The sequence below is a fragment of the Epinephelus lanceolatus genome, chromosome 3, assembly GCF_041903045.1.
Source record: "Epinephelus lanceolatus isolate andai-2023 chromosome 3, ASM4190304v1, whole genome shotgun sequence".
Lineage (NCBI taxonomy): Eukaryota > Metazoa > Chordata > Actinopteri > Perciformes > Serranidae > Epinephelus > Epinephelus lanceolatus.
The window spans coordinates 50,423,488-50,449,594 of NC_135736.1; the positions used below are offsets into that span (position 1 = coordinate 50,423,488).

Sequence of the window (26,107 nt, forward strand, 5' to 3'; positions counted from 1 at the left end):
GGTGACCAGATCAGCCCGCACAGCATTGCAAAACTGCATAATATCATGTCAGATCAGACTCTGAAGTCAAACTAGTAGCCTACACCATGGATATATATAGAACATGGCCTACAGTCCAACTTCTGCATCACAATCATGGGTAGAAGGGTAGAAAAAATTAGCACTCTCAAATTTTTATTAATATTTCATCAGTGTGTTCCACCTAGGGACATATTGGCTTCCACACAGTGAGCCAAGCTGTGAGGAGCAGCTGGCTTCCTCCCTGTCCTCTTATAGGGGTGGTCCTCCCTGGAAGCCTTTGAGGGACGTCCCGATGGCAAGGTCCTTCTACCTCCCAGGCGCGCCTTCCTCCTCCCCACTGCTGTCGGCTGGACCGAGATTTGGGCAGTCGTCTGGAGATACCCCTTCGGCCTTTGGTATCCAGTGGTCTTGGCCATTGGGCTCTTTCCAAATATTGAAAAGGCTGATTGTAGTGCACTGTCCGTGGTCATTTTGTCATAGGACGCAATGAATGATGTCAGAGGGGCTATGAAGCTGGGGTCACCCCTCAGCGTGAGTGTGAGTGACACGTGCCAGCTCGTCCTCCAGTACAGATGTGTCTTGGGGTTGAAGTAGAATATTAAGATTATTAGCAGGAAATGACAGCAAGGGACATTTATTCAATCCGTTTTGTGCAAACAAAGCATAACCATTTCTCATGGACAATATGTTATGCTTAGTTTAATGAGAGAATAATAAAGACCTGCATAGTGCGCCGAATATGTGTCATCTGGAGGAATGTCCTCACAGAACTCAGTGTGGGCATCGCCTCCACCTGAAGGAGAGTTTAAGGTCTAGTTTAGTTTACATAGATTTGTTGACTGACCAAAAATAGATACAAACACAAATACACAAACTTTAAAACATGACAATGATGACTGCTGTGTAAACTCACATGAAATTCCTTCTGGGAGTGCATGAGAGTGGGGTGGCTGTATCTCAACAGGGTCCAGAGCACTAGGTGTGGGTCCGCTACCTAGAGAGAGAGCCAGACAGACTCAAATAGATTAAAGCAATTTACCATGAAGGGGGTTATGGAGAAATTTACCATGAGTACACCGGAAAATCCTGTAGACCTACCCATGGTAAATTTCTCTGTAGCCCTCGAATGGTAAATTGCTTTTCTACAACTGTTACCACATTATATTAAAAAAACACAGTTTTAACATTCAATTTACTAAAGGCAGCTGAAGATACACACACAAACACACAAACATGACAGTGATGACTGTGGTGTAAACTCACATGAGATTCCTGCTGTGTCTTCATAAGACAGCCGTAGCAGCAATGACTGAAACCAGTCCTCTGGAAAGTCCATTCCTGTCAAAAATATAAAAACAACTTGACCTTCTTTGCAAAACAAACATCAACCAAAACACAGTACTGAAACTTGTCATCGCACATGCAGGTGGAAGGACGTATCTCACCACCAGTGGCTATCTCGTGGTACAGTTTCCTCGTAGTGATCGTGGAGGTGTGAGGAAAGGTGTCCTGGAGCTCGAACATCTTCTCGACTGCGACCTGGTGCTTGCAACGTTGCCCAGAGATCCCATGTGGACATGAGCAAAAGCCAATGTCCATACTGACATGGTACCTCTCAGGACCAGTTGAGCTGGGCACAATGTAGTTCATCTCATCCTCCTGTATCCAAAATGCAAAAATAAAACCGTTATGGATGTTTCACAAAACACAGAGTACTACAGAGCAGTTAAGAAATACGCCACAAGGGGTTGCTGTTATCCCAGTATTAACGGTATGCAATGCTCTGCCTGGAATGGTATCAGCACTGAATCGAAACTGTTGCTTGTCGCAAAGTTCTGTTGCTTTTGCACAATCTACGATTGCCACAGCGCTTTACTGACACACTGATTATGTATTAAACTTGTGGTTTATTCCTGAAATATATAATTACAGCATTATTACTGAAATGAAATGTATTAGATTCCACATTATACCTTCACAATCGCCCCACAATCGACTGCTCCTGCAGTGCGCTCCTCTCCTCTGACCTGGTTGTTGGCCACATCTGTGAGTCGGCGGATGTAATGCGCCTCCAACCTGGTGTGGACAAAGTCAACCAGCTGGGTTATGTTGTATGCCTTTAGTCGGTAGAGGACCTTGTCCTTGAGAACCCGCATTGCACTCTGGGCATAGTTATTGGTGTGATGTCCTCTTGTAGGGAGCCCCGACTGAAGACAGATGGCCCACTCCTCCCGCCTTCCATAGACATCTGCCAGGTGTTTAATGAACTCAGGGTGTCCCTTGGCTACAGGGTCTTCAATCAGCATGCGGTAGTTCTCTGCCAGGGAGGATGGGGTGTCCGCATACACCAGCAGCTGGAAAGATCTCATCAGTTGTGATCGATGCCCCTTCAGGAGACCATGGTGTGAGCTCCACAGCCATCTCCACGTGGCCTGTGCAAGATGGAAAGCACACAGGATAAGGGTGGCGTCTGAGTAGATGGCTCTCAGAGAGTTGCGCAGGGCCAAGCAATCATCCGTCATTATCACCTGGGGACCTTTCTCCTGACGCCCGTAGAAGCCATCTTCAGGTAGGATGGTGCTGAAGAGCTGGAGAGCAGCTGTGATGGTCGGCTGGCTCTCTGAGGTGGTGATGAGCACCCCAAGTGGCAATCCACCCACTGAAGAGTGAGTGAGCAGCAAAAAGAGCCGGTGGTTTTGGCAGTCACAATTTCCAGTTGAGTCAATGAATAACATCTCCCCACTCTGCCTGACCTTTGCATGCACCCTCTTCATGAGTGGAGTGCAAATAGCAATGACCAGCTGTCCCTCATCAGTCCTGGCCATCTTCGCACACACATCTCCCTGCTCCTGGTTGTAGCTGTCCAGTCTTTTCTGAAGATCAGACAGCATCTCCTCCCCATCTGGTGCTCCATATGCATCTTTGAAGAGCTTTTTGTACAGCCGATAGCAATAGTCCCTGTCTGGACATACTGAGCGATCGGCAGCCGCAAAATAATAGTTACTCCCCTCCTGCTCCTGAAGATCGTATTTAAAAGTGTCGTGCACGGATGCAGGGGAGTGGCCACCTTCAAAGAGTTTCTTCAGTTTCTCAGTGGTCTCTTTTGAGACATCTTTCTTAGCCAAGGCTGCCGCACAGGACACACGGTGGTTGTGGCTGTTGTTTATAACTGCATGGAAGTAGTACCCCTCCTTGATGTGAGGGTCTTCAGACCTAAAGTGGAGAGGATATACACAGATAACCTGTCTGCCATCTCCCTTGATGCACATCCATCATGTACAGCCCCAACTCCACACCCTTCTGCAACGTATGTAACGTTAGAGCGGGCATATTGGTATCAATGGAAAGCTACTGTTTCCAGTGCCAAATTAATTCTGATGCTGACAACTGTACTTGTGAATGTGCCCATAAAATCAGGACACTTAGCAGTCCAACCAGTCTGAGAGTCTGACTAACCTTGACTTCAGCCCTTTACTATACGTCTGTCTTTTCAGAATCAGGTACATAAATGCACGGCAGGAGGTGTTTTTGCTACTCTTGGCAGTACTGGTGTGGGTGTTGTGTTGGCACCTCAAGTCAACCTGCAGATAATGGAAAGGTTCAACACCGGAAAGAATAAGTCCCACACACTGGCATCTTCACCTGGTCTAAGTATCAAAACTTTGCTCAAAATAAATGTTTGTTTGCAAGTGAAGATGACACTCTACTGGAGTCTTTTCTATGGTAACCTCCGCTTTTCTCCTATGCACCTGTGAGACCACATATGTCCAAAAACTATTCTTTTTGTAAACACTGTACACTATCGTAACGGACACACATACACCAGATAGACACTAACACCAAAAGACACAAACGCAAGACACCTGAACATGACATAACTGGTCTGGGTATCTGTGTTATTAAAACAAACTGTACGATGTCTCTGTAGCCTGTGTCTGTACTAACCCTATACTTCTATACTTGTTAGAGCCATGACCAGCATCTGGGTAGGTCTTTGACTTTTGCCAGGTCAAGCCCGAGGATGCCTGTAAATCCTCCTGCCACTTCTGCACCTCATCCTCCCTAGTCAACCTTATCTTCAGGCTAGTCCTGAAATTGTTTGAGTCCCCCAGTGACTCACAAGAGCACACGTGATAGCTGTAGTCCTCTGGGAGAAGGTTCTGTCAAAATATATATTACAGTGTTAACTCACACTAGCCGACCAATTAAAAAAGTACTTGCTTGATATACATAGTGTACTACTACTTGATATATATAGTCTAAGTCCTACAAAAACATCTACAACTAAAATGCCTTAAACAAATTCTACAAACTAGACTAGAGCATTCAGTTGAAAGTACACACAAATGCTGCATCTGTTCTAAATGGGTAATGTCTGTACATTCTGAAATATCAGACCTTCAGCACTGGATAATTGGACAGATTGTCCTGGACAATTGCGTGATCACACATCTCCTCTGTGTCCCCTCTGTCACAGCTGTCCTCTGTGAAAAGAAAATGCAAGACAATGGATTACAATAATACATGTACAAGGTTGCAGGTAAAGGAAAGTGAGGTCCCACACACTGTCCACACAGGTAAACACAATCATTTATTGAGTATCAAAGAAACAACGGTTTGTCAACCTGACAAAAGAACATTGTTCCTTGTTTCTATGATATTCAATAAAGTCTTGCATTTACTAGTCTTCCTTTACCTTTATCACATCTACCTTTACAGGGTAAAGGCTTCTTCTATTCAAAAGGTTTAAAACATACTCTCACTTTATTCTAATATAGGTTTATTCTTTGAGGGTAAGGGGTTGCTCCTGTCTCTATAGTTACTAACCGTTTCTGGTGTTGTGCAGATCACCTCAGCTAGGGGTCTATCTGACACACCTTGCAGTTCGAATCTACTGTAGAGCGGGGGGGAAAACACACTTTCATTGACTTCTCAATTCATTCATTCATTCATTCATTCATTCTGTGTAAGCTGACTAAACTATTTGTTATTATGATGAACCAATACAGAAAGGAACCCTTTCAACTGTTTATGTGTGATTTACAATTCATAGTCAAATTGGAAATAGATGTTGTTCATAGTCAAATTGGAAGTTAGGCTAGATGTTAGCTTTAGACAATAAGTTTCACCCCCCCCCCCCCCCCCCGCCCCCCCCCCCCCGTGCACACCACTGTCTAGTGATGTTCCTAATAGCTTCAATGCATTCCTTGACCCAGAAAATGTATATTTTGTCACCAAAATGGACCTTCTAAGTAGCTTGGAAGCTGAGATATTGGCACTTATAGATTTTACATGGCGGCCATCTTGGAAATCCAAAATGTTATTTATTTATTTATTTTTTTTTTTTTATTTAACCTTTATTTTATCAGGAAATAGTCCCATTGAGATTCAGAATCTCTTTTGCAAGGGAGTCCAGTCCTACTGTACTTATTATTGAATGTGGAAAATATCTGACGATTGTTTTCTTATTTTCTGTATTGTTACAATGTCTATTTTTAAAAACATTTATACAAAACTCCATAAATCTGTTAAATCAGGAGAGACAGAGGAGTGTTATTTCTATGATGTTCATGATTATTACTGTACTTGTTATTATATGTAGAAAATATTTGACCATTATATTTATATTATGTTTTATTTTAACTGTATTTACTGTAAACAGGAAGAAAAGACAAAAAATAAAAGCCTGAGGGAGGAGCTCTTATTGTGAAGGTCCCGGTTTGGCGCCCTCTGTCGGTGTCCTCGTGCAGCAGCAGCGGCTCCGCGCCCCCCCCCCCCCCCCCCCCTCCTCCTCCTCCTCCTCACCCTCCTCCTCCTCCTCCTCACCCTCACCCTCCTCCTCCTCCTCCCAGTAGCAGCGGCAGTAGCAGCGGCTCCGCTCCGTCTCTGTTCCCGGAGAGACCGCCTCCATTTTAACACCGACACCCGGCGGAGCAGCAGCGGCTCGCAGCGGACAGAGCGGCCGGCGGAGGGACACGTTCGTGCGGCGGGATTCCCCCCTGAGCCCCGGCGGTGATTCGTCGGGCCTGAATCAGCCTTTTTGTTGCGGGATGGCGGCGCTGCGGCAGCACGCAGCCGGGGCGGCGGTGGATTTGTGAGGATTTAACGGGAGATTTTTTCTGCGGTGAAACATCTTTGATTTGTCGGAGGAGAGGAAGAGGAGGAGGATCGGCTTCTGGTGGTCAGGTACCGGCTTTATCTAATTGGGTTTAATTATTACGGGGCTTTATTCTGTCATAAGACGGCTTTGTTTGATCTCCTCAGCGGGTCGATTAGCCGCTGACAGGCCGCTGAGGCTGCAGCAGCAGCGGCCTGTCAGCGGCCCCTGCGCGCTGTTTGCACCGGGACAGCATCCATCCAGCCTCCGTACGGCTCCGGTGTTTTTGTGGTGGGGGGGTGGGGGTGCTGGGTTATATAATGTGTGCGCAGAGGACACGCCGAGCTGTCCGTCCGTCCGTCTGTCCGCCTGCCTGCAGCTATACTGTGATTTCACCTCTGAGGGACGGACGGAGCCTCCGTGACTCGCCTCATTTCACCGCAGTGTTTCAGCGCGTGTCTCCCGCAGATATTTGCGCTGTTTCTGTGACATTGCGTCCAGACGGAGGCAGGTGGTGTCGGTTCAGGCCGGACTGCAGGTGCAGCAGGGCCGCAGCTTCACCCGGGAGGGACCGTTCAGACACCACCGAGTAAACCTGACACACTTTAATATGATATTGATGTGGTTATATTCCACCTGAGCACAGACCTGACACACGCACGTGACATCAGCATCGCTCACTTTGCTCATTTATGATTTCGTCAACAAAACGAGTCCACAGATGGAGACACAGTTCTGTCATCAGTTTAGACATTTTGCCTCCAGAAAATATCCAAAATACACATTAAGGTTTATTTTAGGGAATGTTCGCTATTTCTGAGGGGCCGCAGAAAGGGGAGGCAGTCTGAATCATTTGTGAAGCACTGTGAGGGACTAATGTTTCTTATCTTACAGCTGTAAATGGCTGTAGTTTGTATTTAGTTTGTATTTACTATACAGACAATTTTGCCACCAACTCGTCGCTGCTGGTTAGTTCGTGGCAAATTTTTGTAAAAGAAGAAGAAAATAAGACGTAGAATAAAGTGATTGTAATAAAATATCAGTATTTATAGCCCAGGTCTGGATATGGGTTTTCCTCTGACACAAGGGTTCATCACATGTGATGTGTTCAGGGACCGTCAGAAATTCAGCAATAATTTCTAGTTTTACAGTTTCTGGCTGTTTTTTTTTAAAAATGCAAATATGTCTTACAGCATGTTTTCTTGAAATATAGCCTCAAACATTAAGAAAAATCAGCAGAAATTAATTTTTTTTTTAAAAAAGCAAAACTTTTTTTTAAAGAATAAAAGGCAACATGCCTTCCTTGTTCGGGTCGGATCATTTTTCTTTTGTATTTGTTATTTTTTTAACGGGGTAACTCGAGGGGTTGCAGCAGTAAACCGGTTCACTGTGGTATGAAAACCGACGGTTATCATGCAGCTGGACGAAGAATCTCACCTTTGTTTTTTTCAGAAGAGAAACTTTAAACCCGAAGTTTCATTTAAGAAAAAAGTTTCAGGTTTTAATTATAGTGATAAAACATTTCAGTAAAAACCCTTTAAGAGTCGCTGTGACCGATGATGAGAAGAATTCTGTGATGACGTGACGCTGCAATATTTTCTGGGACGGTTATTTTACTGTGAAAATCTCACACTGATGCAACAGCAGTAACCAATAATCTGTAACACCGGACACGTTTTTATTAACGATAAGCGTGACGAACGTGGTGCTGAAAGGTGAAACCAAATGTGATCTGTCGGTTTAACAACACTGGGCAGTGAAGCACACACGCATGGCAACAGGATTTATTGATTTATTGATTTATTGGCAGCGTGATGAACACATGGTTTCCCACCATGGGTCTGGTGATGGAGGTGGGCCTGAGCCTGGAGCTCTGCAGCAGGGCCCATCTTCAAATGTCCAGTAACAACAACATCACATGACACAGAGGCTCTGTGGCCGCGGCGGCCTGCGGCTCCGGGGCCCCGTGTTCGTTGGGCCCCGGAGAAGTTTGCTTTATACGTCCTGCTGTGAAGCCAAAACACCGACACCCACGACATGTTTGTCTCTTGAGATGGAAACAGGTTCAGTGGGAAGAAATGAGATGTCTCATACATGACACATAAAATATAAAACATGAAAAGTGAAAGTGTGTTCGACCTCTGTTCACACATTATGTCACGTCTGCAGTAACTATGAACCAAACCACAGTAAATGTGCTGAGCGAAGTTTAATCTGATGTCACTTCCTGTCCGCCAAACAGAGTCAAACACAAATATATAAGATCACTGTAAACACAGCTGAGCTCACTTTGTTTACTGTTGTTACATAATAATAATAATATGATGATGATGATGATGATGCTGCAGTTGTGACTGTGTGTCTTTGCGGTGCTGATCGATCCTTCATGTTGTAAAATCTAATGATCATATTCACGTTGTTTATTCACATGTGATCAGCAGGGCTGCGTGACACGAGCCTAAAATAATTTCAGGGTATTTTTGTGATGACGATATTCTTGACAATATGACAGATTCATAAAAAATATTAATTTAAGAAGATAGAATATCAACAGAATCAGTGATGTAGTTTCACAGTTTGCTTCAAATCTTCAGTAAAAACTAAAATGATGGTTCATGTCTTCAGTTTGTGAACAACAACAGTAACTCAGAGTCAGATTCAGATCCTGTCACAATATTAATAGTTCAACTAAATCAAATCTACCACTAATTACACATTTAAACAAATGTCCCCTGGGATCTATATATATAAATCAACAGCTGATTTCCTTCTCTGTTTTTATGCTCTGCCATTTCTCCTCTAACCATCAGGCTGTAACCTGTGACAGGCTGTTATGAGACAGTCACATATATGGAGTTTATTCACGTAGGTTTCCATCAGCAAAGGTTTGTGACAGAATCAGAGAGGAGAGGGAGAGACGCTGTGCTGCTGCCAGAGGAGCCGCTGAATGAGTTCCCTCTGAGCGCTAAGAGAAGGAAAACATTCAGGACGCCACACTTTATTCCACACTACTGAAGCTGCTCCTCTTTTTACTGGAACCACAGAGGAGTCAGGAATAATTTCACTGTCAGCCAGGCTTGTTGTTGCCGTGGTAACAGTATGACATCAATATGTCAACAAGTCAAAATATTGCGAGAATCAGTGTAACAGGTCAGTTATTCAGTAGTAATAGTAAGTAAGTTGTAATAATTCAGCAGTAATAGTAAGTTGCGTGTTTCCGTTTCTGGTACATGGGACCTTAAAAATCGATTTCTTATAATGTATTTCAATGGCTAGATAGTCTCGCTCACCAGACCTTCCTCAAGAAAAGAAAGGTCTGGCTGCGCCGACTCTCACTTTAAGATTGGAGAAAAAAACGCCCCGGCTGCTTGTATTTCTTTCAGCCAATCACAATCGTTGTGGGCGGTGCCACAGCAACAGTGCGCTTGCAAAAATATTGCCGGGGGGAAACAGGTTTTGGTGTAACAAGCTCACAAAAATATCACCTACAGGACGTGAACCATGGCAGAAACATGGCTACATCCCCGCAAGATCAAACACTGCAAAAATTAGTAAAGGACGTGTTGAACTGCTACACAACCGGAGGTGGTAGGGCGGGACTTCAGCGGGTGGCTCATTCCGCCCAATGAGAGGCTGATCTATGCAGCGAACTTCCGCCCAGTCAGACTAATGGCTAGATGAAAATTATTTTCTGGTCCCGTTTGAATTGTGCCATGAATTTCACATATGTTGTTTGTGAATTTTTAATATATTTTTTCGTGCAAAGAAGGCTCCAATTTAGCGGGAAGAAGTTTGATACTGTTAGGTTTTGTGTGAGAGTGCTTTGTGGACTACAGCTCTTCACTGCTCTCGACGCGTATGATATACGTCAACACTCGCGCTCATGGCTGTGTCTCTGGTACACTTCACCGCCTCGAAAGAAAATCGAAAGAAAGAACAGCTGTTCTTGTTGGAATGGTGACACTCGGGTATGAAACACACCGGCATCTTGATCTGATCGCTCCGTATATCGTGGCAGAAGATGCAGCAGCAGTGTGATGTGATGACGTGACGTCACATAGGCGACATGTAGTCTTTCTCATTACGTTGTTTCCGCAGCCTTTAACTGAAGAATCATACAATAAACTGTCAAACTCTTCACATGAAAAATATTATTTAGACCCACACAAAACATTTGTGTAATCCAAAGCATTTAATGACTGGGACCAGAAAATAATAATTTTCTCTCCATTGACTCCCATTCATATTTTCCGAGCCTAGAGGTCCGATGGAGGTCTAGGAGCCCGAAACGTTACGTCTAAATAAATTTTCAAGGAGCAGTTTCTGGTGTGCGGACTTTATCTTTTATTACAGAAAATAAATGAGCTGTTTAGTTACGCTGCAGATTATCAGGGGTGTAACTGTTGTGCAGCTGTATATTTTCGAACCGAGAAAAAAATCCTTGTCTTTGCGTTTTATTTTGATTACAGTCTTTTTTAAAAAATAAACAAACTTCTTGTGACGTCTCAAATGTGTCTTTGACCTGCAGCTGAAAACATGGAGCTCATATACAGTATATGTGGTGTATTGGCAGTCAGCCTGTAAATGCGGAGATATGAATGTTTGTCCGTGTTGCCCAGCGCTAAGTTGAACTATTAATATTGTGACAGAATCTGAATGTCACTCTGAGTGACTGTTGTTGTTCACAAACTAAAGAAATCAGAGGTCATCTTAGTTTTTACTGAAGATCTGAAGCAAACTGTGAAACTACATCACTGATTCTGTTGTGATTCTTTGTTAAATGAATTTGAGAAACAAATTTGTCATGTTGTCAGTTTAATTTAATTTAGCACAAACATCCACCTGGACTGAAGAATAAACTGATTAGAATTTGGTGAAACTGGTGGGCGGAGTCACCGCCCCATGGTCGTATGACTCCACCCACCAGTCCAGTGTCTCTGACAGTCACTATCCATGTTTTCATACGACAATGGGGCGGTGACTCTAATTTTCTCCCAGCGTTTTGTCTCTTCCTTCATGTGTGTCGTAGCTGAAATAACGTTTGAGCAAAGTTTGGATCTGATGTTAAAACAGCGTCCTTGAGACGCCCCGAAAAAGTGAATGTGCTGAATTTTCTACAGACAGAAATTGAACGTGTGAATTTAAAAACACGTTTGACATCATAGCTGGACGTGTGAAGCTGAAGTGAAACAGACGGAGAATTCATCACAACAACCTCCATCATCCACAGGAAACAAGTCGATGATAAAAGAATAAAAAAGTCTTTGTGTTTTGGACAAAATGAGACGTGTCAATAGTTTCAGTTGTTGAGGAAAATAATCGATAATCAAACTGCAAATTATTTGCACTGATTTTGACACAAACATTATGGGATGTACTTTCAGAGGTGACGTGTTGTGCGGAGCTTCAGATCTGCAGACAGATTTGGGTCAGATTGAACTCGTCAATTATTCAGATGTGTGTGTGTGTGTGTGTGTGTGTGTGTGTGTGTGTGTGTGTGTGTGTGTTCAGAACACAGTCTTCTGATTCAGATATCTTTATCTTTATTTAACACTGAACATGTTGAGTCTGTTGATTCCCAGCTGGCAAAACTTTGTTCCCAAAACATTTTAGGAACGATTTTTGGGGGTCTGGAAATGCTTATTGAGCGTTCCTGCATAACCTTCAGTGACTGTCAGAACAGCAAGTTTTCCATGACGTGGAGCTAACGTTATTGTGACGCTGCTACAACATTAAGGGAGGGTTGCTACCAGCAGGCAGCGTCAGGTGAACATTACAGAAATAATCCCCCCAAAAAATGTTACTACGTGTGGTGATTGGAACGGTTTGGATAAGGAGCATTTAACACAAACATTTGCACAACGTTCCTAAAATGTTGTGAAGGGGTTACCAAAATAAAAACCCAGAAGGAATGTTATGGGAATGTTCTGTATTAGCTGGGCTGTAGTGTAAGGACTAAGACTGTTATTGGTGGTTGCATCTCTGAAATCAGACACTTGAGAGTGGCCTTTAAAGCAACGCTGCCTTCACTGACCTTTAGAAGTTTGTTTTTTTCCAGTTTTTTGGAACATGTTCGCCAGCCGACCTTTTGAATACGAGAATCATTGGTCCCGTTTTTATGATTGCACTCAAACGCAGCAGTTAGTTGAGTTCTGTTTAACGTCCTGGGAACGTTTACAGCTCCAGTGTGTCGGAGTCAAAGTGAATTTAATTTAATCGTTGTATTTTTATGTATGTTCACCCTGTAGACTGAATTATTTACACATTAAATTAAAACATGTTGCAGCCGCTTCCTTCAGTGAAGATGAATCACAGGTTAACTCTTGTGTGTCGGCACTGTAGACTGTCTGGGTGCTGCGCTGCTGTCAAGTTCCGCCCCTTTTGTTCTGTCAACATCATGTTATTAATAAACATTAGATAATTGATTGTTTACATTTGTGTATCAATGCCAAATCGTCCACGTCTGCATCATGATGCATCCAAGAGTTGATTGTTTCCCCCACCACGACTAAATCCTTCACACTGGATTAAGTCCTGTCTTTATGTCCTCACATGTTTACGCAGAACCAAACGACGGCTGCATCGTGTGGCTCCAGAGTGTGATGTCAGACAGCATGATGACATCACAGAGTCAAAAGAGACATGACATGTAACACAAGTGTCGGCCTATAGTGTGACATATAACATACGTGTCAGCAGCTCTTTATAAACAATAATAATGACATCACATGTCAATAACAATCATTTAGCGTCCCTGTTATATGGCGGCTGATCTCATCCTCTGCTCGGAGGGTAAGGAGCTCTGTTAGCCGCTAACTGCTAACAGCTGCTGTTCTTTGAGTTAACTGCTAACAGCTAACAGCTGCTGTTCTTCTTCTTTGAGTTAGCCGCTAACTGCTAACAGCTGCTGTGGCTGCAGCAGGCAGGCAGACCTAGAATAACTTTAGAGTGTGTGGAGGTCGTACTCTTCATGTACACGTACTTCATAAAGTATAACGTACAATGGAGGTGAACAGATGCACCAAAACAACCCAGAGTACACAGACAGGTAGAGGAGCCTCTGTCCAGACGAACGCAGCTCAGCATCAGAGTGGTTTCCCTCTGTGGGTCCACGTGGAGCTGATGATGCAGGATGACATCACACAGAACTGTCCAATCACATGACTCCATGTTTTGTCCTCTCAGTTTGTTTGTGTGGAGGCCGTCTCATCAGCCTGTCCTGGTTCAGAGTTTTATCAGTTCAGGGTCACAGAGTTCAGAGTGATGGACGCCTGCAGCCCACTGATAACACTGTCAGTGACATCAGAGCGAAGGCGCAGAGCTGAAGACGTTTGTGTTCACAGAGAAGACAGTTAAAACCCACTGACCCAGGATCTGTCTGAGTTCACTCCTCTTTTATTTTAACAGAGAGGAGACAAACTGCAGATCTGTGGTCAGTCTGTCGAAACCACACTGATCATATTAATCATGAATATGTTCACACGAGGCGTCACGGACGCTCCCAGGTGTTAACTGAGGGCTGCAGATGCCAGTCGAGAGGACGTTTCTTTTTTTAGCTGCTCAGTGGTTCCTCACTGAAACTACACAAACACTGAAAGAGACGTCAGCTGTTCAAAAACCAGTTAGTGTTTCAATCAGGACCGGGACTGCTGAGGTCTTAGACCTGGACTACACTAACAGGACCTAGTGGGGGTCTTAGACCTGGACTACACTAACAGGAGCTAGTGGGGGTCTTAGACCTGGGTGAAGTTTTCAGGGTCCAGTTGAGATGTTGCGGGTCATCAAGGGTTAAACTAAGAGGACTACAAGTTGTTTTTAGCCTCAGCTAAGCTAATAATGCTAATGGGGGCTAATGTGTTTGGTTGCTGTGAGTCTGCAGCTCTGAGTCTGCAGGCTTCAGATGAGTCATGCTGCTGCACCATGGCAACGGGGGGGGGGTTACATCCCCCAAAGCATTTTGGGAACTGTAGTTTCATCATTTAGATCCTGATTTTCCCTCAGATAGAACCAAGACAAAAAATAAACACCAGGAAATGGTGGAATAAATTCTGACTGTGAGGAGTGACATCATTTCCCTGTTAAAGGGTTTTTTGGGGAGTTTTTCCTGATCAGCTGTGAGGGTCATAAGGACAGAGGGATGTCGTATGCTGTAAAGCCCTGTGAGGCAAATTGTGATTTGTGATATTGGGCTTTATAAATAAAATTGACTGATTGATTGATCATCAGACCAGGAAATATTAATGATCCAGCAGTAATATACTGATGATGATGATGATGATGATGATTTTCTGGATATAATCAGAGCGTTCTGTAAATAAACTGCATCAGCTGCGTCCTCTCTTTGTTCTCAGTGCGATGTGATGTCACAGTGACATCATCTGGAGCGCCGTCACTCTGGTTTTGTGACAAACGCCCGCCGAGGCGTGAAAACTGGGTCAGGAGCTGTAGTCAGGGTTACTGTGGCAACGGGATCAGTGGGTCACACAGCAGGAAGCTGTCTGCTGCTGAGGCATGCTGGGAAATGTAGTCAGCTCCTCATCGGTCGGCTCGTGTCCAGCTGTGATGTGTTGATGATTAATGAGTGACTCAGCCCGACTGATCGTCTGTGACATCACTGATCCATAAAACAAAAACTCAGACGTTCAGAGGAGCAACGTGTGGTCGTATGTGGACGGAGGAAATGTGCGGTGCACAGCGGTGTGATGTTAAACTTGTGTATGACAGCTGGTCTCTGCAGCGTGAGCAGCACAGGAAGGAGTGCTGAGCTGCTCACTGGGGATGATAACGATGATCAATGAGATAACTGATTAATTCACATTTTCATATTTTAAAAGTAAGTTTATAACCTGAGTTCATTCAGACCAGAGGCTCAGATGAAGTGAGAGGACATGGATGATTTGATATTCCACGTCTGTCTGACGTCACTGTTCCGACTCTTCACACATTGATTTAAAGTCCAAACCTTTTTTTTTTTTTTTAAACCTTCACCACCAGTGAAAAAAAAGCCTGCTGTGCCTTTTTATTGTTGCCAGGCAACCACCCCATCACCTCCTCACCCTAACCTTCCTGTGTAATCTTTATTTATTGTGTGTATCCTGCAGTAATCAGTGTGTAGCTGCTGCCATGTTGAGGCAGAGGGTGCTGTCTGTAGCTCTGGTTGAGGGTGAGAGGCTGTCAGCAGATAAACAGAGATCTGTGTGGGTACATGAGACCCTAAAAAAGAGGCTGGATCATGGGGAGTACCACCAGTTGGTCCAGGAGCTTCTCCTCCATCATGGACGTTTACAGTACTGCACTTATCTGCTGTTTTCTATTGAGATGGTGCTAACTGTGCTTTGTAAAGTCGTATAGCTCTGGGTATCCAGCAACCACTACCACCAGTTTCTCCTCCATTGGTTACCAACTGTAAACTTGTTGTCGTGACCACCACAGAAGCCCCGCCTCTCAGATCATCCCATTGGACAATGGGAGAAAAGCAGAGATGACGTGGGGCGCTTTTCTGCTCTGAGTTTAAGTTTTTTCGATTCGCTCCGGCAACAACGCCAGACGCCTAGAGCACAGAAACACGTGGCGCGTCGCAAAAACATCGAGCAAAAAGTTTCATTCACATTAAAACTGACAAAAAGCCGCCTCCAGCTGCTGAAGCACTTCCTGTGTGATCAGGGCCTAAGAACTGAATCAAAAGCTTCGACATCATCTGTCACTGAAACAGGAAGTAAATTTACTCCGCCTCCCTGTCAAGACTCAAAGGTGCTGCTGCAGGTGTCTCCATGTCGGGGATGGTTGTCAACAGTCCGCTGGCACACACACAGTGTTAGTATTGATGAGCTCAATGACACAGTCGAGTGTTTTCAGTCTGAGTGTGTTGGGACTGTTTTAAGGCTCAGTGTTGGATGTCAGCTCGTGCTAACGCTCCAGAGATGGTCCCTCGTCCTTCAGCGCTGTCTCTGACCTGTTTAACGTTAGCAGGAAGTTTGCTGATCAGGTGGGGAGTCGGGCGATCGGGGATCAGACCCTCAGGGCAGTCGTGATGTCTTTCTCTGGAACTGTGAGACACGTCCACATCAGTGACAGGATTTGTTATTGAGTCAGCATGTTGTGCTTCTTCTTCTCTGTGTTTATTGGCAGCTTTAAAGCTGTATATTGCCACCCACTGTGTCATGCTGTGTAGCTGCCGCCATCATCAGCTATCATTTCATTATCAGATTATAAACTTCCTGTTATCGGCTGATGTTTATCTGTGCAGCCCTGCCCTACTCTGTGATACACACTTTTTTGATCCTACAGGAAATGACTTCATACGGCAGCTACCTTCACAATCAAACACAAACAGGAAGCTGAGCACAAAATCTAAAATCAGTTCCTAAAAGAACCCAAATCCTTTGTTTGTAATGTGGCTCATCTAAAAACAGCAGAGAAAGTATATTAATATATGAAGTTAATACAAAACATCCCCAAAAATTTACAATATAAAATTTAAAATTTACCCGTATGAATGTAAAAAAATATATGTACACACACACACACACACACACACATCTACACGGTAAACAGAGTTATGCTGTACATATACACTCAGTGGCCACTTTATTAGGTACACCTTGCTGGTACCAGGTTGGACCCCTTTTTAATTCTTGGTGTCACAGATTCAACAAGGTGCTGGAAACGTTCCTCAGAGATGTTGGTCCATATTGACATGATGACATCACACAGTTGGTCCATGATGAGAATCTCCCGTTCCAGCACATCCCAAAGGTGCTCTATTGGACTGAGATCTGGTGACTGTGGAGGCCGTTGGAGTACAGTGAACTCATTGTCATGTTTGAGATGATGTGAGCTTTGTGACATGGTGCGTTATCCTGCTGGAAGTAGCCATCAGAAGATGGGTACACTGTGGTCATAAAGGGATGGACACGCTCAGCAACAATACTCAGGTAGGCTGTGGTGTTTAAACCATGCTCAGTTGGTACTAAGAAAATCTCCCCCACACCATTACACCACCAGCAGCAGCAGCCTGAAGCGTTGATACAAGGCAGGATGGATCCATGCTTCCATCTGAATGTGGTTTTTCCAATCTTCTATTGTCCAGTTTTGGTGAATTGTAGCCTCAGTTTCCTGTTGTTAGCTGACAGGAGTGGCACCTGGTGTGGTCTTCTGCTGCTGTAGCCCATCTGCTTCAAGGTTGGACAAGGTGTTGTTGCTTCAGAGATGCTCTTCTGCACACCTTGGTTGGAACCAGTGCTTATTTGACTTCCTGTTGCCTTTCTATCATCTTGAACCAGTCTGGCCATTCTCCTCTGACCTCTGGCATCAACAAGGCATTTTGGCTCACTGGATATTTTCTCTTTTTGGGACCATCCTCTGTAAACCCTAGAGATGGTTGTGCTGAAAATCCCAGTAAATACTCAGACCAGCCCGTCTGGCACCAACAACCATGCCACGTTCAAAGTCACTTCAGTCACCTTTCTTCATCATTCTGATGCTCCGTTTGAACTTCAGCAGCTCGTCTTCATCATGTCTACATGACTAAATGTTAATGAGCTGCTGACACCTGATTGGCTGATTAGCTATTTGTGTTTACAAGCAGTTGAACAGGTGTACCTAATAAAGTGGAGGGTGAGTGTATGTATCAGCACAGACTCTGGTGTCGATACAGAGTCAGATTTCTTCTGCCAGTGTTTTTTTGATAAAGCAGCAGAATATTTAACGACCTGTTTGTCATGTTTGTGTTTGAGCTGACATGTCTCAAGTTTATTTGACTTAAAGAGAAAATGTGAACGTCACAACATAACAACAAACTAAGGCTGAAAATAATCACTGTTCTTTAGTTTATATTTTACTGGGTGTTAAAGGGTTAACAGGTGGAGCTCAGCTGATCGATCGATTGGCTGATTGATGTGTATGTCTATGTCTATGAGTCTAAAGGTCAAAGGTCACTGTTCCTAACGTCTCCTCTTCCTCCCTCAGGTTCTCTGCGAGGATGCGGCACTGAGCATGCTCTGAGTGCTGATCGTTACCATGACGACATTAGGCAGCAGCCAGGCGTGCAGCGGCCAGGACAACTGCTCCGCCCACAGCGAGTCCAGAGACTACTGCTACTCGGCTCGCATCCGCAGCACGGTGCTGCAGGGGCTTCCGTTCGGAGGAGTGCCCACTGTGCTCGCCCTCGACTTCATGTGCTTCCTGGTGAGTCGCTGCTGTCACCGCACACGCTCAGTACGGCAGGTGCACAGACACAACAGGCAGATTGGGGGGTTCCTTTACCTGATTGGTCCAGTGCTGCTCTGAGGAGGCGACAGATCTGTTGGTGATTGGATCTGTTTCATCACAACATCACGTTACTGTCAACGACATCTCTTTGTGATCTGAGTTAACTGTCGGCCTCATTAGATAACCAATAATCAACTCTCATTTTATTAATCAGAGAGATTTTTTTTTTCATGATCTATAAACCTTCCTACATCTGATCAGTCCGATCACTTTAGTGCAGCCACATGGATCTAATAAACTTGGGTACGACATCAAAATGTCCGAAAAAATATTATTGAAAAACAAATAAAATAAACTGTCCAGAGAAATATTTTTGAAATCTCCCAAAAAAATTACAACATTACAGTTTTCAAACTATTTTATTAATATGTCAGAAAATTATTATTAAAATGTTAGAAAATATTAATAAAATGTCCAAAAAATGTCTAAATAAATATTGATAAAATATAACCTTTTTTTAACGTGTCGTTAAGTTGAGTGATGTGTCAGCGTGTGTTATTCTTACCGTCATCGAGTGGCGTCGCGTCTTGCGGCGATTCATCTCCTACGAGCCAGGTGAGCTGCAGCTGTCAGCAGCTCCTCTCTTCCCTCTTTGCAATGCATTGTGGGACCACAGCGTCCATCAGACAGACAGTGAGCAGATGTTCGGGTGAACTTGGTGTGTTGCACTGTGGGAACTGCAGAGTGATGTTCACTGACTGTTGGAAAAATCAATACTGCAGCTTCATGGATCGACCCACATTCTGACGTTCCACCACTCTCCTGCTGTAATGACACATTTCCTCTTATTTTGAAAGGGTTATCCCTTGTTTCTGTGGTAACGACAGGGTGACATCACCAGCTGTCAGTGACCTTTGACCCCTGACGTTCAGCATCAGCTGTTTGATTTTAACCATCATGAGTCTAACAGGAAGTCCTCCCTTCTTCTTCTTCTATTTCAGGTGCTGCTCTTCGTTTTTTCCATTCTACGTAAGGTTGCGTGGGACTATGGCCGCCTGGCGCTGGTCACTGACGCCGACAGGTAAACACACCTGTTATCTTTCATCCATCAGTTCTCTTATGTCATCATCAGTGATGTCACGCAGGTGGTTGTTCCCAACAGGAGTAACTCGACTGACTGATAAAGACTGAAATGAAACACACAGACACAAGCTCACCTGGAGCAGAAACGTTTCCAACAGGAAATGACATAAATCTTTACTGTTCCCAAGAAGCTTCACAGCACATGAGTCAGATCACAGAGCGGATTCTGTGTCTGTCATGTTAAAGGACAGGTGTTCTGTCTCAGGTCAGTGTCAGGTGAACGTTTCAACAGTTTTTCAGTGTTTACACCGAACACAGGTGTGATGTCAGTGTAAACGTTGGAGGACTGAGCCCGCAGTTCTTCTTCTGTGTGAAAATAAAGTGAACATAACCGATTGTGAGACTTCAGCGGAGTCTTCCTCCTCCGATACAGAGTGGTCAGAACAAACATCTGTGACGAGGACAACAAAGACGAACATTTATCAAACTGAACTCTGTCGGAATTATTCCTAACTGACACCTTCCTGTTTCAAACAGCTGCTTCAGTTTCTGTGAATTTCAGATGTGTTGTCATGGTGACCAGACATGGATATTGATTGACTGATCCATGTGGTCTCAAAAATACAGATGCTGAGAACGGATGTGTTTGCAGTTATTTTCTTAATCTTGTTGTCTCGAGATCACAAGATTTTCTTCATTATGTCAAGATAACGAGATAATTTATCATTAGAAAACAACTGTCTAACGCTCGGGGATTATTTATCTTGTTGCCTCGAGCTCGTTCCTGTGTGATAATAACAAGTTCATCAAAGTCATTATTGAGAAAATAAAAGGCAAATTTCTGGAAATAACGAGATGATTTTACATGAGATTCAACTTTGCTGTGATCACAGGTCATTTTTGTCGTTATCTCGAGATAACAAACCTCATTTTATCGTGATAACAGCTTAACTTATGTCAGTTTATGAAAAAACAAACGGCCAGTTTCTCAAAGCTCACAAAGCTCATTTTTCCAAGGTAATGAAATAATTAAATTGTAATATCAAAATAACAGCATTCAAAAAAAATAATGATTTGCGAGCACGGGCGTTCTTGGCTTCTGTACACGACATGGTGACAAACAAAGCCGAGATTTCAAAGATGCGGAACATGAAGAGAACCTCTGAGCCAGAACGTCACAACTGTTTGTGGTGGTGAGTCGCAGGTAAACAGACTGTTGTCAAGGTAACGTATACAGAAACATTAACTTCAAGGTGCATCAGCTGACGTTTATGTTACGCAGTGGAAGTTATACAAGTCAGAAATGACACGTAGCCGATGACATTTGATAATTAGTTTTATGAGCTCATTGGTGCCTCGTGTGGCCATTGGGGTAAAAAAAAAATAAAGACAGTCAAGCTGCAGAAGAAGAAGAAGAAGAAGAAGAAGAGTTTTTTTCAGATGTCAGATGAACTTTAACGAGGTGTTGAGAGGAAATGAATGAAATGAATACGACGGTTTCCTGTCGACCGTCGGATGAAACTGGGTGGTGATGTTTTGTTTAAACGAGTGACTCTTGAGTTTTTGTTCCTGTCGGTCATCGTCACGGCGACTGTGTGTCTCGCAGCAGCTTGTGATTCTCTTTCTGTTTCCATCCTGAAGACTGAAGAAGCGTTTCAGCGACCTGGAGGAGCGGGAATAGTATGTTGCTGCTTCCTCCGTGTTTGGTTTGTCCGCTAACATCCTCCTCCTCCTCCTCCTCCTCCTCTGGTTTCATTAACAGGGTTCTGCTCTCTGATTGGTGCACTAACACAACATCTTCATTTCAGTTTGTGTGTACGGGGGGTTATTAATGCCACCTTCCACCTGTTGCTGTCTCTGTAGAGATGAACAGGAGTGAACACAAACATTGACACACTCGAGATCAACTCTCAAAAACCCTGTTGATTTTTAATTGTTTACCATTTTTATGCCTCTGCGCCGGTGACAGCCGAGGACAGAGACATTATGTTTTTAGGTTGTCAGTCCGTCTGTCCATCCCATCCTTGTGAACATCTGAAGAATGCCTGAGGGGAAATTCATCAAATTTGGCACAAACGTACACCTGGAGTCAAAGATGGACTGATAAGAAATCAGTGGTCATAGGTCAGAGGTCAAGGTCACTGTGACCTCATTCTCGTGAACACGAAATGTCAAGATCATCAAATTTCTTCAAATTTATTCCAGTCAGTGGAGTTTATTAAAGTACAACCCCTGGAAACAGCCAAAAATGCACAAAAATTCCATATTGAATTCAAAATGGCCGACTTCCTGTTGGGTTCAGGACATGGCTCCAAGACGTATTTTTGTATGTCTTGGGACGTTACACGTACCTACCTATTTTCGTACGTGTGGGTGAAAGTAGCTTCAGGCTAGGGAAGTACAGGTACGTCAGACGTGTATCTCAGTATAGTAACTGAGTAAATATACTTTATATTCTCCCTCTGTTTATCACAAAAACTATGACATGAAGAACTATCAGTATTATTATTATTGTTATTTTTATTTAATTTTCTTTTGACTGAAACGATGAATCAGTTTCCAAAGTTTTTGCTAATTGATTTTCTGTCAGTGAGAAAATCAAGTAATAAATTGATCATTTCAGCTTCACTGGTCGGTTTCTGGGTGTCAGGGTGAAGAAAATTAAAATGTCCATGACGACCCTAACAATCAATCAATCAGTCAATTTTATTTATAAGGCCCAATATCACAAATCACAATTTGCCTCACAGGGCTTTACAGCATACGACATCCCTCTGTCCTTATGACCCTCACAGCTGATCAGGAAAAACTCCCCAAAAAAAACCCTTTAACGGGGAAAAAACGGTAGAAAGCTCAGGAAGAGCAACTGAGGAGGGATCCCTCTTCCAGGACGGACAGACGTGCAATAGATGTCGTACAGAACAGATCAACATGATAAATTAACAGTAATCCGTATGACACAATGAGACAGAGAGAGAGAGAGAGAGAGACAGAGAGAGAGAGAGAGAGAGAGAGAGAGAGAGAGAGAGAGAGAGAAGGTGCCCGGTGTATTATAGGGGGATCCTCCGGCAGACTAGGCCTAAGTCAACCTAACTAGGGGCTGGTACAGGGCAAGCCTGAGCCAGCCCTAACTATAAGCTTTATCAAAGAGGAAAGTCTTAAGTCTAGTCTTAAATGTGGAGACGGTGTCTGCCTCCCGGACCGAAACAGGAAGATGATTCCACAGGAGAGGAGCCTGATAGCTGAAGGCTCTGGCTCCTGATCTACTTTTGGAGACTTTAGGGACCACGAGTAACCCTGCGTTCTCAGAGCGCAGTGTTCTGGTGGGATAATATGGCACTATGAGCTCTCTAAGATATGACGGAGCTTGACCATTTAGAGCTTTATAAGTTAACAGTAGGATTTTAAATTCAATTCTGGATAACAGTTTCAAGGTAGCACTGATCACCCCCCATACACTATCAATACTGATGTGACTTTATCTGAGTTTGTGTGTGTGTGTGTGTGTGTGTGTGTGTTTAGTATTTAAAGGAAAAGTGTGTGTGTGGATCACTCCCTGTTGGCTAATGTGATGCTAACAGCTATGATGCTAACAGATGTGATGCTAACGCTGCTCCACACTTGTCTTCATTTTTAACGTTAATTCAGCCGCAGAAGAGACAGAGATAACTATGAGCCGGTCAAAAGGTAACGGGCTTTGTGTGTATGTAGCTCACTGTGTTGTAAACCTTGTGACGTGCTAGCTAGCTAACTCCTTAGCTAACTCCACACAACCAGTGATGTAAGAAGTAGTCAGATCCTTTTAAAAGTAGAAATACTGCACTGGAAGCGTCCTCTGTTTAAAGTAAAAGGAAAACAGACGTGCAGGAGACAGCTTCCTTTGTGTTCACCATCTCAATTAAACTCAGCTGTCAGACCCAGAGGTCAAAGGTCAGAGTGGCTACATGCTAAAAGCTAACAGTCAGCTGACCGCTTCCTGTGTGTGTCCACAGCGTTGCCTCGGCGATGCACTCGGAGACACCCGACCGTTACGAACGCCTCACCTCCGTCTCCTCCTCTGTTGACTTCGACCAGAGAGACAACGTAAGGACATCACTCCTTCATCACTCCTCCTCCTCCCTGTCTCTTTCTCCTCCTCCTGATTGTTGTGTGTTTGTACCTGCAGGGTTTCTGCTCGTGGCTGACGGCCATCTTCAGAATAAAGTGAGTATCATCACAGTTTCATGGATCCAGGTTTGCTGATGTTGCTTCAGTTTTTGGGTTTGTGTTGACTCTCCTCCTCCTCCTCCTCCTCCTCTTCCTCCTTCTCTTACTCCTCCTCCTCCTCCTTCTCTTACTCCTCCTCCTCCTTATCCTGCAGGGATGAAGAGATTAGGGAGAAGTGTGGCGAGGATGCTGTTCACTACCTGTCCTTCCAGCGTCACATCATCGGCCTGCTGGTCGTGGTCGGCGTCCTCTCCGTGGGCATCGTCTTGCCTGTGAACTTCTCCGGAGACCTGCTCGGTGAGAACATAAGAATCACACTGGTGACCAATCAGGAGCCAGAAACTTTACTGTGTGACCCATTAAATCAGAGAAATGTCTTCTGGCCCACGACAACGGCTTTATTTAAATAACGTTTCGAGCTCTGAGCTCTGTCGCACGCACACTTTCTTCCATGTTTTGGCCGTCAGGTCATAAAAACATAATTTTTCAAAGCTGCAGGTTTTTTTTTGTACTCGTGGGTGTAAAATGGCGTGTTTGGCAGATGATGACATCATCACCTCAATTCACACATACCCACTGTTGCTTTGTGGAATGAGCGTGCTGAACAATTGCGGACTCCTGGTTTGTTACGTATCTCGTCATCTGTCTGCATATTTGAGTCACATGTCGGTTTTGCCACAGCACCGTGAAAGGTGTCAGTTATGTGTAAATACAGAAATTATTATTATTTGATTTGTTCATATTGCCAGAGAAAAATAATCTAATTACCTATTGTTAGAATCTTCTTCTCTGGTATTTGACGTAACGCTGACCCAGCGTTTATCGCCACTATTTTTGGATTCTGGTGTGGATGGAGATATTTTGTAAAACGATGGACGGATATTTTTTTTTTTTTAAATTTACGTTGTGAAAAATATTAGTTTTAAAAATAATACATGTGTTAACGGCCTGCAGAGGTGAAACGATCCAGTGTTTCTTCTTCTTCATCTTCTTTTTAAATGGTGAATTGCAAACGGACGGTGGAGCATTATCGCTAACATTTGACTGCTATCTCCGCCCATACATAAACCAGACTGTGCTGTTAAGTTTAGTTGATCCAGAACACACATTAAACACACATTAAACACACTGCTTTCTATCCACATGTTAAGGTGTAATACTGTCACCGATTTGACACAAAACATTTAGCTTCTAATAAAAGATCTGTTCTATCAGTCAGATGTTACAGGTCACATCTCAGCTATGAAGCACAGTGATGTTACAGATGTTTCACTCTCACTCTTACTCTTTCACTCTCTGTTTATAACCTGTTGAGAAACATTTGTCGATGTCTGAAATGTCAGTTTGTTTAAATAGTTTGTACCCTGGAGCGTTTCTGTCTGAGCCGCTCACAGAGTTCTCACCTTGTGTCTGATTGATTTTAGTCAGAATTATCAGTAAAGATGCTTTCCTAAGCCGAGGAGTCCCTGGACCTCCTTCTAAAGAAGGTAACAGCAGTCAGGCTGGAGCTGTAGGTCTGTCTGTAGGTCTGTAGGTCTGTGTTTGCTGTCTGATGGTAGATAGTGCTTTTAATTCAACCTGGACTCAGTCTGATCAGGTAGTTTTGTATTAACAGCGATTGTGGTCTTGTTAGCATCAAGATGTACTTAAAGTACAAATGAAAGTAGTCATTATGCTGAATGGCTCATTTTAGAAAAATATGTATCAGAATATAAGTTTTATTTTAATTATTGATGTATTAAATGTGTTCATCACTCTATTGTTGCAGCTGATAAAGCTGGAGCTCATTATAACTTGTTATGCTGCTGTGTATCTTTGTTTTATCTTCATCAGATCAGTATTACATCATTATTTTCATGTTGTGTTATTGATCTGAATTGGGCATTTACTGCTCCTCAGTGTACTGCACTGTGCTCCAGCCGGGTCAGGTGGGAGCTAGCTAACAGCGCTGCTCATTAAGCAATTACTGCTAATAACACCGTCCTGACGCAACAGCGTTGCTATGGAAACTTTGTGTCCACCTTCTGGTCTCCGCCGGCTCACCCCTGTAAGTAAGCAGCTCAATTTTTATCCTCTTTAGCATAGTTGACTATGTTATCAGTGTTAACTAGCACTGTTAGCAGTGTCAGCATGGCTAGTGATGCTAACATAGTCAACAATGCTAAAGGGGTTTTGTGGCTTAAAATGACGCCGCTTACTCACTGGGGTGACGTTGGGGGACACTGGAGAGTGGGCACAATTTCTCCACAGCAGTGATTCATGTCACCAGGACGGCTTTACCAGAGGTAATTGCCAAATGACTGGCACGATAGCTAACGTTAGCTTCCACTCAACCCTGGTGGTGCACAGGAGGAACATCCCCGCAGAGCCGGAGAGCCATTGTTTTGGACATGCACATGTGCGAGTAACAGACACTCAGTTTTATGTTTTACGGATGGAGATTGCTAAATTTATATTTAAGACAAAGTAAAAATAACATTAACATTGCGT

General features: G+C 43.7%; 2 protein-coding genes across 3 annotated transcripts in view; one reads left to right on the forward strand and one right to left on the reverse strand.

Annotated features, from left to right (window-relative positions):
• On the reverse strand, positions 1 to 5,932 carry LOC117256028 (uncharacterized). The gene is made up of 8 exons (XM_078166632.1): positions 5,854 to 5,932; positions 4,420 to 4,505; positions 3,478 to 3,602; positions 1,995 to 3,234; positions 1,467 to 1,680; positions 1,285 to 1,359; positions 935 to 1,015; positions 1 to 814 (listed from the first exon to the last, which is right to left on the reverse strand). The coding sequence occupies exons 1-8, from the start codon at positions 5,930 to 5,932 to the stop codon at positions 696 to 698; spliced, it is 2,019 nt and encodes a 672-aa protein (XP_078022758.1). The 3' UTR covers positions 1 to 695.
• Positions 5,933 to 5,984: 52 nt separating this feature from the next.
• LOC117255380 (mechanosensitive cation channel TMEM63B-like) overlaps positions 5,985 to 26,107 on the forward strand; it is a 33,698-nt gene continuing 13,575 nt past the window's right edge. Inside the window, exons 1-7 of one of the 2 annotated variants that reach the window (XM_033624225.2) lie at positions 6,067 to 6,207; positions 18,086 to 18,304; positions 19,330 to 19,409; positions 21,053 to 21,091; positions 23,404 to 23,494; positions 23,577 to 23,614; positions 23,772 to 23,914. In XM_033624225.2, the coding sequence (XP_033480116.1) occupies positions 18,137 to 18,304; positions 19,330 to 19,409; positions 21,053 to 21,091; positions 23,404 to 23,494; positions 23,577 to 23,614; positions 23,772 to 23,914 (559 nt within the window). In that variant the 5' untranslated portion in view covers positions 6,067 to 6,207; positions 18,086 to 18,136. Of the gene's footprint in view, positions 6,208 to 18,085; positions 18,305 to 19,329; positions 19,410 to 21,052; positions 21,092 to 23,403; positions 23,495 to 23,576; positions 23,615 to 23,771; positions 23,915 to 26,107 lie in introns of both variants that reach the window. The other variant, XM_033624226.2, reaches the window with a different exon arrangement.